Source organism: Mustelus asterias, unplaced genomic scaffold (assembly GCF_964213995.1).
Source record: "Mustelus asterias unplaced genomic scaffold, sMusAst1.hap1.1 HAP1_SCAFFOLD_1051, whole genome shotgun sequence".
Classification (NCBI taxonomy): Eukaryota; Metazoa; Chordata; class Chondrichthyes; order Carcharhiniformes; family Triakidae; genus Mustelus; species Mustelus asterias.
The window spans coordinates 21,775-35,664 of NW_027590996.1; the positions used below are offsets into that span (position 1 = coordinate 21,775).

At 51.8% G+C, this 13,890-nt stretch overlaps 1 protein-coding gene across 1 annotated transcript in view; it reads right to left on the reverse strand.

Moving 5' to 3' along the window:
- The window catches only part of LOC144487815 (Golgi phosphoprotein 3-like), a gene marked incomplete at its 3' end in the record, with an annotated part of 28,915 nt that extends 19,406 nt beyond the window's left edge, over positions 1-9,509 (reverse strand). The window contains exon 1 of the mRNA XM_078205888.1: positions 9,276-9,509. Within this exon, the coding sequence (XP_078062014.1) occupies positions 9,276-9,449 (174 nt within the window). The remainder of the gene's footprint in view (positions 1-9,275) is intronic.
- Positions 9,510-13,890: the final 4,381 nt, after the last annotated feature.

Here is a 13,890-nt window from a genome sequence, read left to right on the forward strand (position 1 = left end):
TATTGTGGACAATCTAAGTGTTACAGGGGTAACATATTGGCATGGGTTGGTGGCAGAGTGGGTTAGCACTGCTGCCTCACAGCGTCAGGGACCCAGGTTCGATTCCCGGCTCGGGTCACTGTCTGTGTGGAGTCTGCACGTTCTCCCCGTGTCTGCGTGGGTTTCCTCCGGGTGCTCCGGTTTCCTCCCACAGTCCGAAAGACGTGCTGGTTAGGGGGATTGGCCGTGCTAAATTCTCCCTCAGTGTTACCCGAACAGGCGCCGGAGTGTGGTGATTAGGAGTGTGGCAACTAGAAGCTTTTCATAGTAACCTCATAGCAGTGTTAATGAAGCCTACCTTGTGACACTAATAAATAAACTTTTTACTAACTGTCCCAGAACGTGCAGGTTAGGTGGATTGGCCATGCTAAATTGCCCCTTAGTGTCCAAAGATGTGCAGGTTAGGGGGATTGGCCATGCTAAATTGCCCCTTAGTGTCCAAAGATGTGCAGGTTAGGTGGATTGGCCATGCTAAATTGCCCCTTAGTGCCCAAAGATGTGTAGGTTAGGGGGATTGGCCATGCTAAATTGCCCCTTAGTGTCCAAAGATGTGCAGGTTAGGGGGATTGGCCATGCTAAATTGCCCCTTAGTGTCCAAAGATGTGCAGGTTAGGGGGATTGGCCATGCTAAATTGCCCCTTAGTGCCCAAAGATGTGTAGGTTAGGTGGATTGGCCATGCTAAATTGTCCCTTAGTGTCCAAAGATGTGTAGGTTAGGTGGATTGGCCATGCTAAATTGTCCCTTAGTGTCCAAAGATGTGCGGGTTAGGGGGATTGGCCGTGCTAAATTGCCCCTTAGTGCCCAAAGATGTGTAGGTTAGGTGGATTGGCCATGCTAAATTGCCCCTTAGTGTCCAAAGATTATCAAGTTAGGTGGATTGGCCATGCTAAATTCTCCCTCAGTGTACCCGAACAGGCGCTAGAGTGTGGCGACAGGGGGATTTTCACAGTAACTTCGTTGCAGTGTTAATGTAAGCTGACTTGTGACACTAATAAATAAACTTTCAGAAAGAGACTGAGTTGAAGACTGGTTAGCTCCCAGGAAACAGGGAGTAGGCATAAATGGGTAATTTTCTGGTTGGCTGGGTATATGGAAGGATGTGCCACAGGGATCCGTGCTGGGACCTCAACAGTTTACAACTTATCTCAATGACTTGGGTGCAAGGTATGGTTGCTAAGTTTGCTGATGTCACGAAGATAGGTAGGACAGCAAAATGTGAAGTGGACATAAGGAGGCTACAAAAGGGACATAGAAAGGGTGTGCCAGTCGGCACAAATCTGTTGAACTGTAGGGAAATGTGATATTGTCCAATTTGGCACTCAGGAGTTTTGTATACAATATTGCTCTCCTTATATCCTGCACTCTCTCCTTTCCTTCTCCCCTCTGTACTCTATGAACGGTATGCTTTGTCTGTATAGCACGGCACGGTGGCACAGTGGGTTGGCACTGCTGCCTCACGGCGCCAGGGACCCGGGTTCGATTCTCGGCTTGGCTCACTGTCCGTACGGAGTCTGCACATTCTCCCCGTGTCTGCGTGGGTTTCCTCCGGGTGCTCCGGTTTCCTCCCACAGTCTGAAAGACGTGCTGTTTAGGGTGCATTGACCTGAAAAGGCGCCGGAGTGTGGCGACTAGGGGGATTTCACAGTAATAAACTTTTCACTGTCTCCCAATACATGTGACAATAACAAATCAAATCTATGTACTCTATGAACGGTATGCTTTGTCTGTGTAGTGCGCAAGAAACAATACTTTTCCCTGTATTATGACAATAATAAATCAAATCAAATATTCAAGGAAAGATGTCAGTGCTTTGGAAGCAGTTCAGAGAAGCTTTATTGGTCTAATCCCAGCAATAGGTGGGTTGTATTATGAGGAAAGGTTGGAGAGGCTACGTTTAAAGTTTATTTATTAGTTGCAAGTTGGCTTACATTAACACTTCAGTTACTGTGAAAATCCCCCTAGTCGCCACACTCCTGTTCGGGTTGCACTGTGGGAGAATTTAGCACGGCCAATCCACCCTAACCAGCACGTCTTTCGGACTGTGGGAGGAAACTGGAGCACCCGGAGGAAACCCACGCAGACACGGGGAGAACATGCAGACTCCACACAGAGAGTGACCTGAGCCGGGAATCGAACCCGGGTCCCTGGCGCTGTGAGGCAGCAGTGCTAGCCCACTGTGCCACCGTGCCGTCCGGTTTGTATCTGCTGGGGTTTAGAAGGGTAAGACTCGATTGAAACAGGTAGACTGGGACTTTTCTCTCTGGAGCGTAGGAGGCTGAGGGGTGATCTTATAGAGGTCGATAAAATAATGAGGGGCACAGATCAGCTCGATAGTCAATATCTTTTCCCAAAGGTAGGGGAGTCTAAAACTAGAGGGTATAGGTTTAAGGTGAGAGGGGAGAGATACAAAAGTGTCCAGAGGGGCAATTTTTTCACACAGAGGATGGTGAGTGTCTGGAACAAGCTGCCAGAGGTAGTAGTAGAGGCGGGTACAATTTTGTCTTTTAAAACGCGTTTAGACAGTTACATGGGTACGATGGGTATAGAGGGATATGGGCCAAATGAGGGCAATTGGGATTAGCTTAGGGGTTTAAAAAAAGGGGTGGCATGGACAAGTTGGGCCGAAGGGCCTGTTTCCATGCTGTAAACCTCTATGACTCCAGAGCGAGACAGGTTCTTGATTAACGAGGGGGAGTGAAAGGTTATCAGGGGGTCGGTGGGATTGAGGTTACAATCAGATCAGCTGTGATCTTATTGAATGGGGTTGGATGGGCTGAATGGCCTCCTAATTGGTATACCACCCACCTGATCATTGCATCAGTACTCTGTGTGGGGACCTACTGTCCTTGTGGATGCTCTATAGATCCACCATCTCTCTGTGATCTATAGATCCATCATCTGTCTCAGAGATCTGTTGATGCTCTATCACTCCAGGTGATCTATAAATCCCCCATCCCTCTGGGTGACCCATAGATCCCATGTCCCTCTATGTGATCTATAGATCCCCCACCACTCTGATCTAAATATCCACTAGATCCCTCACTGACCTATACATCCTGTGTCTCTCTCGATGGTAGAACCCATGTCTCGCTCAGTGATATGTAGATCTCATGTCCATCGGTGATCTACAGATACATTATCCCTCTCAGTGATCTATAGATCCCTCCCCCTCTCAGTGATTTACACACCCCCAAACTCCCTCTGTGATCTATTCTATCTCAGCGATCTACTGATCCCCAGTCCCTCACTATCCCTCTCTCGGTGATCTCTCTGTAATCTCTTCTCTCACACACACTGATTCCCCCTCTGAGTGATTTATCGATCTCTGTTATCTCTCAGTGGCTTGTAACTTTATTTGCAATCTGAGTGATCTATAGATCCCTCTCAGTGATCCCTAGATCCCCTCGCGCTCTCCCATGTACGTGCCTCTCTATTTAATCTGTAGATCCCTCCTTGTCTCTCTCTCTCTGTGATTCCCCGCTCAGTGATCTATAGGTGTGTACGTGATCTATAGACCTCTGTGATCCCCCCCCCCCCCAAACGTCTCTCTCTCATCTCTCTGTCTTTGATCTCCCTCTCTCGGTGATCGAAAGATCGCTCTCAGTGACCTCTCTGCGTAACTCTCTCTCACCTCTGTCTTTGACCTGTGTGTGTGATCTCTCTGTGATCTCTGTCAGTGATCTATAGATCTCCCTCTCTCTTAGCGTCTGTCCCCCTTCCCCTCTCTGTCTTTGATCTTGTCTCAGTGATGTATAGGTATCTGTGCCTCTCTCTCTGTGATCCCTGTTCGTGATCTATCGATCTCTGTCTCTCTCTCACCTCTCTGTCTTTGATCTCTGTCTCTCTGTGATCCCTGTTAGTGATCTACAGATCCCTGTCAGTGATCTCCCAGTATCTCCCTCACCTGTGTGTAATCTATAGATCCCTGTTAGTGATCACCCCGCTTCCACCCCCCGCACCTCTCTTGGATGTTGTGTGTTTTCTCTCAGTGATCCCTGTGCCTATATAGGGTATCCCCTCCACCTTTGATGCCTGTCTCTGTGTGTGTGTGTATATAGGTGTGTGTATAGGTGTCCGTGTGTGTATAGGTGTCCGTGTGTGTATAGGTGTCCGTGTGTGTATAGGTGTCCGTGTGTGTATAGGTGTCCGTGTGTGTATAGGTGTCCGTGTGTGTATAGGTGTCCGTGTGTGTATAGGTGTCCGTGTGTGTATAGGTGTCCGTGTGTGTATAGGTGTCCGTGTGTGTATAGGTGTCCGTGTGTGTATAGGTGTCCGTGTGTGTATAGGTGTCCGTGTGTGTATAGGTGTCCGTGTGTGTATAGGTGTCCGTGTGTGTATAGGTGTCCGTGTGTGTATAGGTGTCCGTGTGTGTATAGGTGTCCGTGTGTGTATAGGTGTCCGTGTGTGTATAGGTGTCCGTGTGTGTATAGGTGTCCGTGTGTGTATAGGTGTCCGTGTGTGTATAGGTGTCCGTGTGTGTATAGGTGTCTGTGTGTATCGGTGTCCGTGTGTGTATAGGTGTCTGTGTGTATCGGTGTCTGTGTGTGTATAGGTGTCTGTGTGTGTATAGGTGTCTGTGTGTGTATAGGTGTCTGTGTGTGTATAGGTGTCTGTGTGTATAGGTGCCTGTGTGTATAGGTGCCTGTGTGTATAGGTGCCTGTGTGTATAGGTGCCTGTGTGTATAGGTGTCCGTGTGTGTATAGGTGTCCGTGTGTGTATAGGTGTCCGTGTGTGTATAGGTGTCCGTGTGTGTATAGGTGTCCGTGTGTGTATAGGTGTCCGTGTGTGTATAGGTGTCCGTGTGTGTATAGGTGTCCGTGTGTGTATAGGTGTCCGTGTGTGTATAGGTGTCCGTGTGTGTATAGGTGTCCGTGTGTGTATAGGTGTCCGTGTGTGTATAGGTGTCCGTGTGTGTATAGGTGTCCGTGTGTGTATAGGTGTCTGTGTGTGTATAGGTGTCTGTGTGTAGAGGTGTCTGTGTGTAGAGGTGTCTGTGTGTAGAGGTGTCTGTGTGTAGAGGTGTCTGTGTGTGTAGAGGTGTCTGTGTGTGTAGAGGTGTCTGTGTGTAGAGGTGCCTGTGTGTAGAGGTGCCTGTGTGTAGAGGTGTCTGTGTGTAGAGGTGTCTGTGTGTAGAGGTGTCTGTGTGTAGAGGTGTCTGTGTGTAGAGGTGTCTGTGTGTAGAGGTGTCTGTGTGTAGAGGTGTCTGTGTGTGTATAGGTGTCTGTGTGTGTATAGGTGTCTGTGTGTGTATAGGTGTCTGTGTGTAGAGGTGTCTGTGTGTAGAGGTGTCTGTGTGTAGAGGTGTCTGTGTGTAGAGGTGTCTGTGTGTGTAGAGGTGTCTGTGTGTGTAGAGGTGCCTGTGTGTAGAGGTGCCTGTGTGTAGAGGTGCCTGTGTGTAGAGGTGTCTGTGTGTAGAGGTGTCTGTGTGTAGAGGTGTCTGTGTGTAGAGGTGTCTGTGTGTAGAGGTGTCTGTGTGTAGAGGTGTCTGTGTGTAGAGGTGTCTGTGTGTAGAGGTGTCTGTGTGTAGAGGTGTCTGTGTGTAGAGGTGTCTGTGTGTATAGGTGTCTGTGTGTATAGGTGTCTGTGTGTATAGGTGTCTGTGTGTGTATCGGTGTCTGTGTGTGTATAGGTGTCTGTGTGTGTATAGGTGTCTGTGTGTGTATAGGTGTCTGTGTGTGTATAGGTGTCTGTGTGTGTATAGGTGTCTGTGTGTGTATAGGTGTCTGTGTGTGTATAGGTGTCTGTGTGTGTATAGGTGTCTGTGTGTAGAGGTGTCTGTGTGTAGAGGTGTCTGTGTGTATAGGTGTCTGTGTGTATAGGTGTCTGTGTGTATAGGTGTCTGTGTGTGTAGAGGTGTCTGTGTGTGTAGAGGTGTCTGTGTGTGTAGAGGTGTCTGTGTGTGTAGAGGTGTCTGTGTGTGTAGAGGTGTCTGTGTGTGTAGAGGTGTCTGTGTGTGTAGAGGTGTCTGTGTGTGTAGAGGTGTCTGTGTGTGTAGAGGTGTCTGTGTGTAGAGGTGTCTGTGTGTAGAGGTGTCTGTGTGTAGAGGTGTCTGTGTGTAGAGGTGTCTGTGTGTAGAGGTGTCTGTGTGTATAGGTGTCTGTGTGTATAGGTGTCTGTGTGTGTATAGGTGTCTGTGTGTAGAGGTGTCTGTGTGTAGAGGTGTCTGTGTGTAGAGGTGTCTGTGTGTGTATAGGTGTCTGTGTGTGTATAGGTGTCTGTGTGTATAGGTGTCTGTGTGTATAGGTGTCTGTGTGTATAGGTGTCTGTGTGTATAGGTGTCTGTGTGTATAGGTGTCTGTGTGTATAGGTGTCTGTGTGTGTAGAGGTGTCTGTGTGTGTAGAGGTGTCTGTGTGTGTAGAGGTGTCTGTGTGTGTAGAGGTGTCTGTGTGTGTAGAGGTGTCTGTGTGTAGAGGTGTCTGTGTGTAGAGGTGTCTGTGTGTAGAGGTGTCTGTGTGTAGAGGTGTCTGTGTGTAGAGGTGTCTGTGTGTAGAGGTGTCTGTGTGTAGAGGTGTCTGTGTGTAGAGGTGTCTGTGTGTAGAGGTGTCTGTGTGTAGAGGTGTCTGTGTGTAGAGGTGTCTGTGTGTAGAGGTGTCTGTGTGTAGAGGTGTCTGTGTGTAGAGGTGTCTGTGTGTAGAGGTGTCTGTGTGTAGAGGTGTCTGTGTGTAGAGGTGTCTGTGTGTAGAGGTGTCTGTGTGTAGAGGTGTCTGTGTGTAGAGGTGTCTGTGTGTAGAGGTGTCTGTGTGTAGAGGTGTCTGTGTGTAGAGGTGTCTGTGTGTAGAGGTGTCTGTGTGTGTATAGGTGTGTGTGTGTGTATAGGTGTCTGTGTGTGTATAGGTGTCTGTGTGTGTATAGGTGTCTGTGTGTGTATAGGTGTCTGTGTATATAGGTGCCTGTGTGTATAGGTGTCTGTGTGTATAGGTGTCTGTGTGTATAGGTGTCTGTGTGTATAGGTGTCTGTGTGTATAGGTGTCTGTGTGTATAGGTGTCTGTGTGTGTATAGGTGTCTGTGTGTGTATAGGTGTCTGTGTGTGTATAGGTGTCTGTGTGTGTATAGGTGTCTGTGTGTGTATAGGTGTCTGTGTGTATAGGTGTCTGTGTGTATAGGTGTCTGTGTGCCTATATAGGGTATCTCTCCCCCGCCTCACCTTTCTGTCTTTGATGCCTGTGTGTGTGTGTGATCTATAGATCCCTGTCTCTCTCTCTATGGGTATAGCTATCTCAGTCACCGCTCTGTTTTTGATGCCTGTGTGTGATCTTTAGGTGTGTATAGGTCATGTCTCTCTCACCTCTCTGTATTTGATCCGTGTGTCAGTGCGTGTATAGGATCCCTCTCTCAGTCTCACCTCTTTGTCTCTGATGTCAGTGTGAACATAACAACATAAGAAACAGGAGCAGGAGTCGGCCATCGAGCCCCTCGAGCCTGCCATCGAGCCCCTCGAGCCTGCCCCACCATTCAATAAGATCATGGCTGATCTGAAGTGGATCAGTTCCACTTACCCGCCCGCTCCCCATAACCCTTAATTCCCTTACCGATCAGGAATCCATCTATCCGTGACTTAGATGTGTGGGTTAGGTTGATTGGCCATGCTAAAATAATTGCCCCTTAGTGTCCTGGGATGCGTGGGTTAGAGGGATTAGTGGGTAAAATATGTAGGGATATGGGGGTAGGGCCTGGGTGGGATTGTGGTCGGTGCAGACTCGATGGGCCGAATGGCCTCTTTCTGCACTGTAGGGTTTCTATGATTCTATGATTTCTAAACATATTCAACGAGGTAGCCTCCACCACTTCAGTGGGCAGTGTGTGTGTCTGTCTGTATGGGCTATCTCAGTGTCTCTCTGTGAGCGTGTGATTATATATTATATATATATATATATACATATAATATAGGTCTGTGTGTCTCCCTCTCTCTGTCTCTCAGTGTGGGTGTGTACAGGGCCCTGTCTCTGTGTGTATAGGGGGGGTATATGGGGCTCTCTCAGTGCCGGTTACCTCTCGGTCCTTGATGCCCAGTAGCAGCACCTCCTCCATCAGGCTGTGTGTGTGTGTGTGTGTGTGTGTGTGTGTGTGTGTGTGGGGGGGGGGGGGGGGGGGTGTGCCTCAGTGTTGTATAGGGGCTCTCTGTCTCTCTCAGGGCCCTGTCTCGGTGTGTATGGGGGTCTCTATGGGCTGTATAGGGGGGTTATGGGGGAGTCTCACCTCTCGGTCCTTGATTCCCAGCACCTTCTCCATCAGGCTGTGTGTGTGTGTGTGTGGGGCTGTGTCTCAGTCTCTCAGGGCCCTGTCTCGGCGTGTATGGGGGGGTCTCAGTGCCGGTTACCTCTGTCTCTCAGGGCCCTGTCTCGGTGTATAGGGGGGGCTCTATGGGGGGGTCTGTGTGTGTGTGTGGGGGGGGATCTCTGTCTCTCTCTCTCTCTCTCTGTGGGGGGGGGGGTGTCTCAGAGTTGTATAGGGGCTCTCTGCCTCTCTCAGGGCCCTGTCTCGGTGTATAGGGGGGGCTCTATGGGGGGGTCTGTGTGTGTGTGTGGGGGGGGATCTCTGTCTCTCTCTCTCTCTCTCTGTGGGGGGGGGGGTGTCTCAGAGTTGTATAGGGGCTCTCTGCCTCTCTCAGGGCCCTGTCTCGGTGTGTATGGGGGTCTCTATGGGCTGTATAGGGGGGTTATGGGGAGTCTCACCTCTCGGTCCTTGATGCCCTGCACCTTCTCCATCAGGCTGTGTGTGTGTGGGTCTGTGTCTCAGTCTCTCAGGGCCCTGTCTCGGTGTGTATGGGGCTGTATGGGGGGGGCTCTATCTCTCTCTCAGTGTGGGGGTTTCTCAGGGCCCTGTCGTGGTGTATAGGGGGGGCTCTATGGGGGGGTCTCTATGGGCTGTATAGGGGGGGCTCTATGGGGGGGCTCTATGGGGGGGTCTCTATGGGCTGTATAGGGGGGGGCTCTATGGGGGGGTCTCAGTGTGTGTGGGGGGGGATCACTGTCTCTCTCTCTCAGTGGGGGGGGGTGTCTCAGTGTTGTATAGGGGCTGTGTGTGTCTCTCAGGGCCCTGTCTCGGTGTATAGGGGCTGTATGGGGGGTCTCAGGGGGCTCTATGGGCTGTATAGGGGGGTCTCTATAGGGGGGGCTGTATAGGGGGGTCTCTATAGGGGGGTCTCTATAGGGGGGGCTGTATAGGGGGGTCTCTATAGGGGGGTCTCTATAGGGGGGTCTCTATAGGGGGGGCTCTATGGGGGGGGTCTCACCTCTCGGTCCTTGATGCCCAGCAGCAGCACCTCCTCCATCAGGCTGAGCCGCAGCTCCTTGTCGGCCGCCTCTTCCTCCTCCCCCTCCCCGGGATGCTCCTCCTGGGCCGGGAGGCCTGTGTCGGGGCCCCGGGCCGCCTCGGCCCTGCGGGCGCGGTGGGTCAGGGTGGACATGGAGCCGCTCCGCCCGCTCCCTCCTCCCGGCGCCGCTCCGACTCCCAGGCCCCGGATCCGGCCCCGCCCCGGGCCTGACGGACAGCCCGGCCGGCCAATGGCGACCGGGGAGAGGGTGGGCGGGGCCACGCGTTTCGGCCAATCACGTCCGGGGACAGCGGGAACGGGGCGGGGCCCGCACTTCTGATTGGCTGCGACACAGCCACCCTCCGACCAATCAGCGACCAGTTTCCCGCACCCTCCGCCAATCAGCTTCGCGCTACGCGGGCGGTGGGCTCGCTCTGATTGGCGAACATGGCAACCAATGGGGAACAACATCGCGCAACCCTCCCGCCAATCGGATCCGCCCAAAGCGGGGGGGCGGGCGGACGGTCTGATTGACAGAAACCTTATCCAATCGGCAACCAGGTTGCGCACCACCGCCAATCAGATCTGCCCAACGTGGGCGGGGGCGGGACAACAGCCTTGATTGACAGACAGTTGAACCAGTCAGGAAGCGGCTTCCCGCACCCTGCGCCAATCAGATCCGCCTATAGCGGGGGTGGCGGGGCAGGCCGTCTGATTGACAGACGTCTCATCCAATCCGCAACGAGGTGGCGCACCCTCCACCAATCGGATCCACCCGAGGCTACAGGGGGGCGGGTTGTATGTCTGATTGACGGCCGCTTCAACCAATCAACAACCAGCTGCTCTGTCCCTCCGCCAATCGGTGCTGCAGGGGGCGGGTGTTGGCCCTAATTGACAGCCGCTTTAGCCAATCAGAAACAATGGATCGGGGATGGGGGCGGGCGCAGCGCGCTGAGGGACAGCGGCTTCCGTCAATCAGCCACTGGGTTCCCGAAGCGGCTCCGATCAGCTCCTCTGCCGGGGCCGCGGGGGGCGGGGGAGGCGAGGGGCCTGGGGGGAGGGGGCGGGGGCGCGGTGTCTGATTGACAGCCTCCGCAGCCAGTCGACGACCTGCCATCCGCACCCACAGCCAATCGGCGCCGGATCGAGCGGGAGGAGGCGGGACGGGTAACCTGATTGACATCCATGTCCACCAATCACCAATCTGCTTCTCATCCGTTCCACGAATGGGCGCTGCCGAAAGCGGGAGGGGGGCGGGTGCTCTCGTCTGATTGACAGACGGTTCGACCTATCAGCCCGCCACACCGCCCCTGCCGCCAATCAACGTCGCCCAAAGCGGGAGGAGGCGGGTGCTGTGCTCTGATTGACACGCTCGTCAGCCAATCAGCGTCGCCCAAAGTGGCAGGATGCCTGTCTGTCTGCTGATTGGCAGACGGTTCAACCAATCAACTCGCATCCCGCCCCTGCCGCCAATCAGCGGGAGGGGGTGGGAGCTGTCGGTCTGATTGACGAATGGCTTTAGCCAATCAGGGCCGCGCAAAGTGGCAGAAGGAGGGTCTCTCCGCTGATTCACACGCGCTTCAGCCAATCAGCGCCGCCCAAAGTGGGGGGAGGGTGGGAGCAGACGCCTGATTGACATTCCCTTCAGCCAACCAACAACAGGCGGTCCCGCCCCTTCAGCCAATCGGCGCCGCCCGAAGCGGGAGAAGGCGGGCGCCCTCCGCCGCCAATCAGCGCCGCCGGAATTCAGAGATGGGGCGGGACCTCAGTCCTCTGACGGAGAGACGCCTCCACCACTCAGTGCCCGGCACGCCGGGGCCCCCGCCGCCAATCAGGGAAAGAGGGGAGGAGCCGGGTACAGCTCATTGACAGCTGCACTGACCAATCTGAGCCGCGGCCACCCACCCATCAGCCCCGCCCCCGTGCGCGTCTCCACCAATCGGCTGGCGGGGAGGAGGCGGGACATCGGCGCGAGATTCCACCAATCACATCGACACTCTCCCCCTGATTGACAGGCCCTACGCCAATCAGGTGTCGAGGAGAGGAGAGGAGGGTGGGATTGACAGCTAGGGAACCAATCGGATCTGAGAATGATGGTGCCGCCCCCCCTTCTCTTCTCCACCAATGGGCGGCCACCCCGGGGAAAGTGGGCGGGGCGGGCTAGTGACTGACGGCGAGTTCGACCAATAGGAACCGGGCGGCCCTCCGGAGTGCAACCAATCGGTTCAGTGCAAGGAGGCGGGGCTTATGTGGAGCGGCGGGCGGCCGCGCTGGGTCCTAGACCATAAGACCATAAGACATAGGAGCGGAAGTAAGGCCATTCGGCCCATCGAGTCCACTCCACCATTCAATCATGGTTGATTTCAACTCCATTTACCCGCTCTCTCCCCATAGCCCTTAATTCCTCGAGAAATCAAGAATTTATCAATTTCTGTCTTGAAGACGCTCAAAGTCTCGGCCTCCACAGCCCTCTGTGGCAATGAATTCCACAGACCCACCACTCTCTGGCTGAAGAAATTTCTCCTCATCTCTGTTCTAAAGTGACTCCCTTTTATTCTAAGGCTGTGCCCCCGCGTCCTAGTCTCCCCTGTTAATGGAAACAACTTCCCTACGTCCATCCTATCTAAGCCGTTCATTATCTTGTAAGTTTCTATCAGATCTCCCCTCAACCTCCTAAACTCCAATGAATATAATCCCACGATCCTCAGACGTTCATCGTATGTCAGGCCTACCATTCCTGGGATCATCCGTGTGAATCTCCGCTGGACCCGCTCCAGTGCCAGTATGTCCTTCCTGAGGTGTGGGGCCCAAAATTGCTCACAGTACTCCAAATGGGGCCTAACCAGTGCTTTATAAAGCCTCAGAAGTACATCCCTGCTTTTGTATTCCAAGCCTCTTGAGATAAATGACAACATTACATTTGCTTTCTTAATTACGGACTCAACCTGCAAGTTTACCTTTAGAGAATCCTGGACTAGGACTCCCAAGTCCCTTTGCACTTTAGCATTATGAATTTTGTCACCGTTTAGAAAATAGTCCATGCCTCTATTCTTTTTTCCAAAGTGTACGACCTCGCACTTGCCCACGTTGAATTTCATCAGCCACTTCTTGGACCACTCTCCTAAACTGTCTAAATCTTTCTGCAGCCTCCCCACCTCCTCAATACTACCTGCCCCTCCACCTATCTTTGTATCATCGGCAAACTTGGCCAGAATGCCCCCAGTCCCGTCATCTAGATCGTTAATATATAAAGAGAACAGCTGTGGCCCCAACACTGAACCCTGCGGGACACCACTTGTCACCGGTTGCCATTCTGAGAAAGAACCTTTTATCCCAACTCTCTGCCTTCTGTCTGACAGCCAATCGTCAATCCATGTTAGTACCTTGCCTCGAATACCATGGGCCCTTATTTTACTCAGCAGTCTCCCGTGAGGCACCTTGTCAAAGGCCTTTTGGAAGTCAAGATAGATAACATCCATTGGCTCTCCTTGGTCTAACCTATTTGTTATCTCTTCAAAGAACTCTAACAGGTTTGTCAGGCACGACCTCCCCTTACTAAATCCATGCTGACTTGTCTTAATCCGACCCTGCACTTCCAAGAATTTAGAAATCTCATCCTTAACGATGGATTCTAGAATTTTGCCAACAACTGAGGTTAGGCTAATTGGCCTATAATTTTCCATCTTTTTTCTTGTTCCCTTCTTGAACAGTGGGGTTACAACAGCGATTTTCCAATCCTCTGGGACTTTCCCTGACTCCAGTGACTTTTGAAAGATCATAACTAACGCCTCCACTATTTCTTCAGCTATCTCCTTTAGAACTCTAGGATGTAGCCCATCTGGGCCCGGAGATTTATCAATTTTCAGACCTTTTAGTTTCTCTAGCACTTTCTCCTTTGTGATGGCAACCATATTCAACTCTGCCCCCTGACTTTCCTGAATTGTTGGGATATTACTCATGTCTTCTACTGTGAAGACTGACGCAAAGTACTTATTAAGTTCCTCAGCTATTTCCTTGTCTCCCATCACTAGATTACCAGCGTCATTTTGGAGCGGCCCAATGTCTACTTTTGCCTCCCGTTTGTTTTTAATGTATTTAAAGAAACTTTTACTATCATTCCTAATGTTACTGGCTAGCCTACCTTCATATTTGATCCTCTCCTTCCTTATTTCTCTCTTTGTTATCCTCTGTTTGTTTTTATAGCCTTCCCAATCTTCTGACTTCCCACTACTCTTTGCCACATTATAGGCTCTCTCTTTTGCCTTGATGCATTCCCTGACTTCCTTTGTCAGCCATGGCTGCCTAATCCCCCCTCTGATAACCTTTCTTTTGTTTGGGATGAACCTCTGCACTGTGTCCTCAATTACTCCCAGAAACTCCTGCCATTGCTGTTCTACTGTCTTTCCCACTAGGCTCTGCTTCCAGTCGATTTTTGTCAGTTCCTCCCTCATGCGCCTGTAATTACCTTTATTTAACTGTAGAACCTTCACATCTGATTCTGCCTTCCTTCTTTCAAATTGCAGACTGAATTCTACCATATTATGATCACTGCTTCCTAAGTGTTCCCTTACTTTAAGATCTTTTATCACGTCTG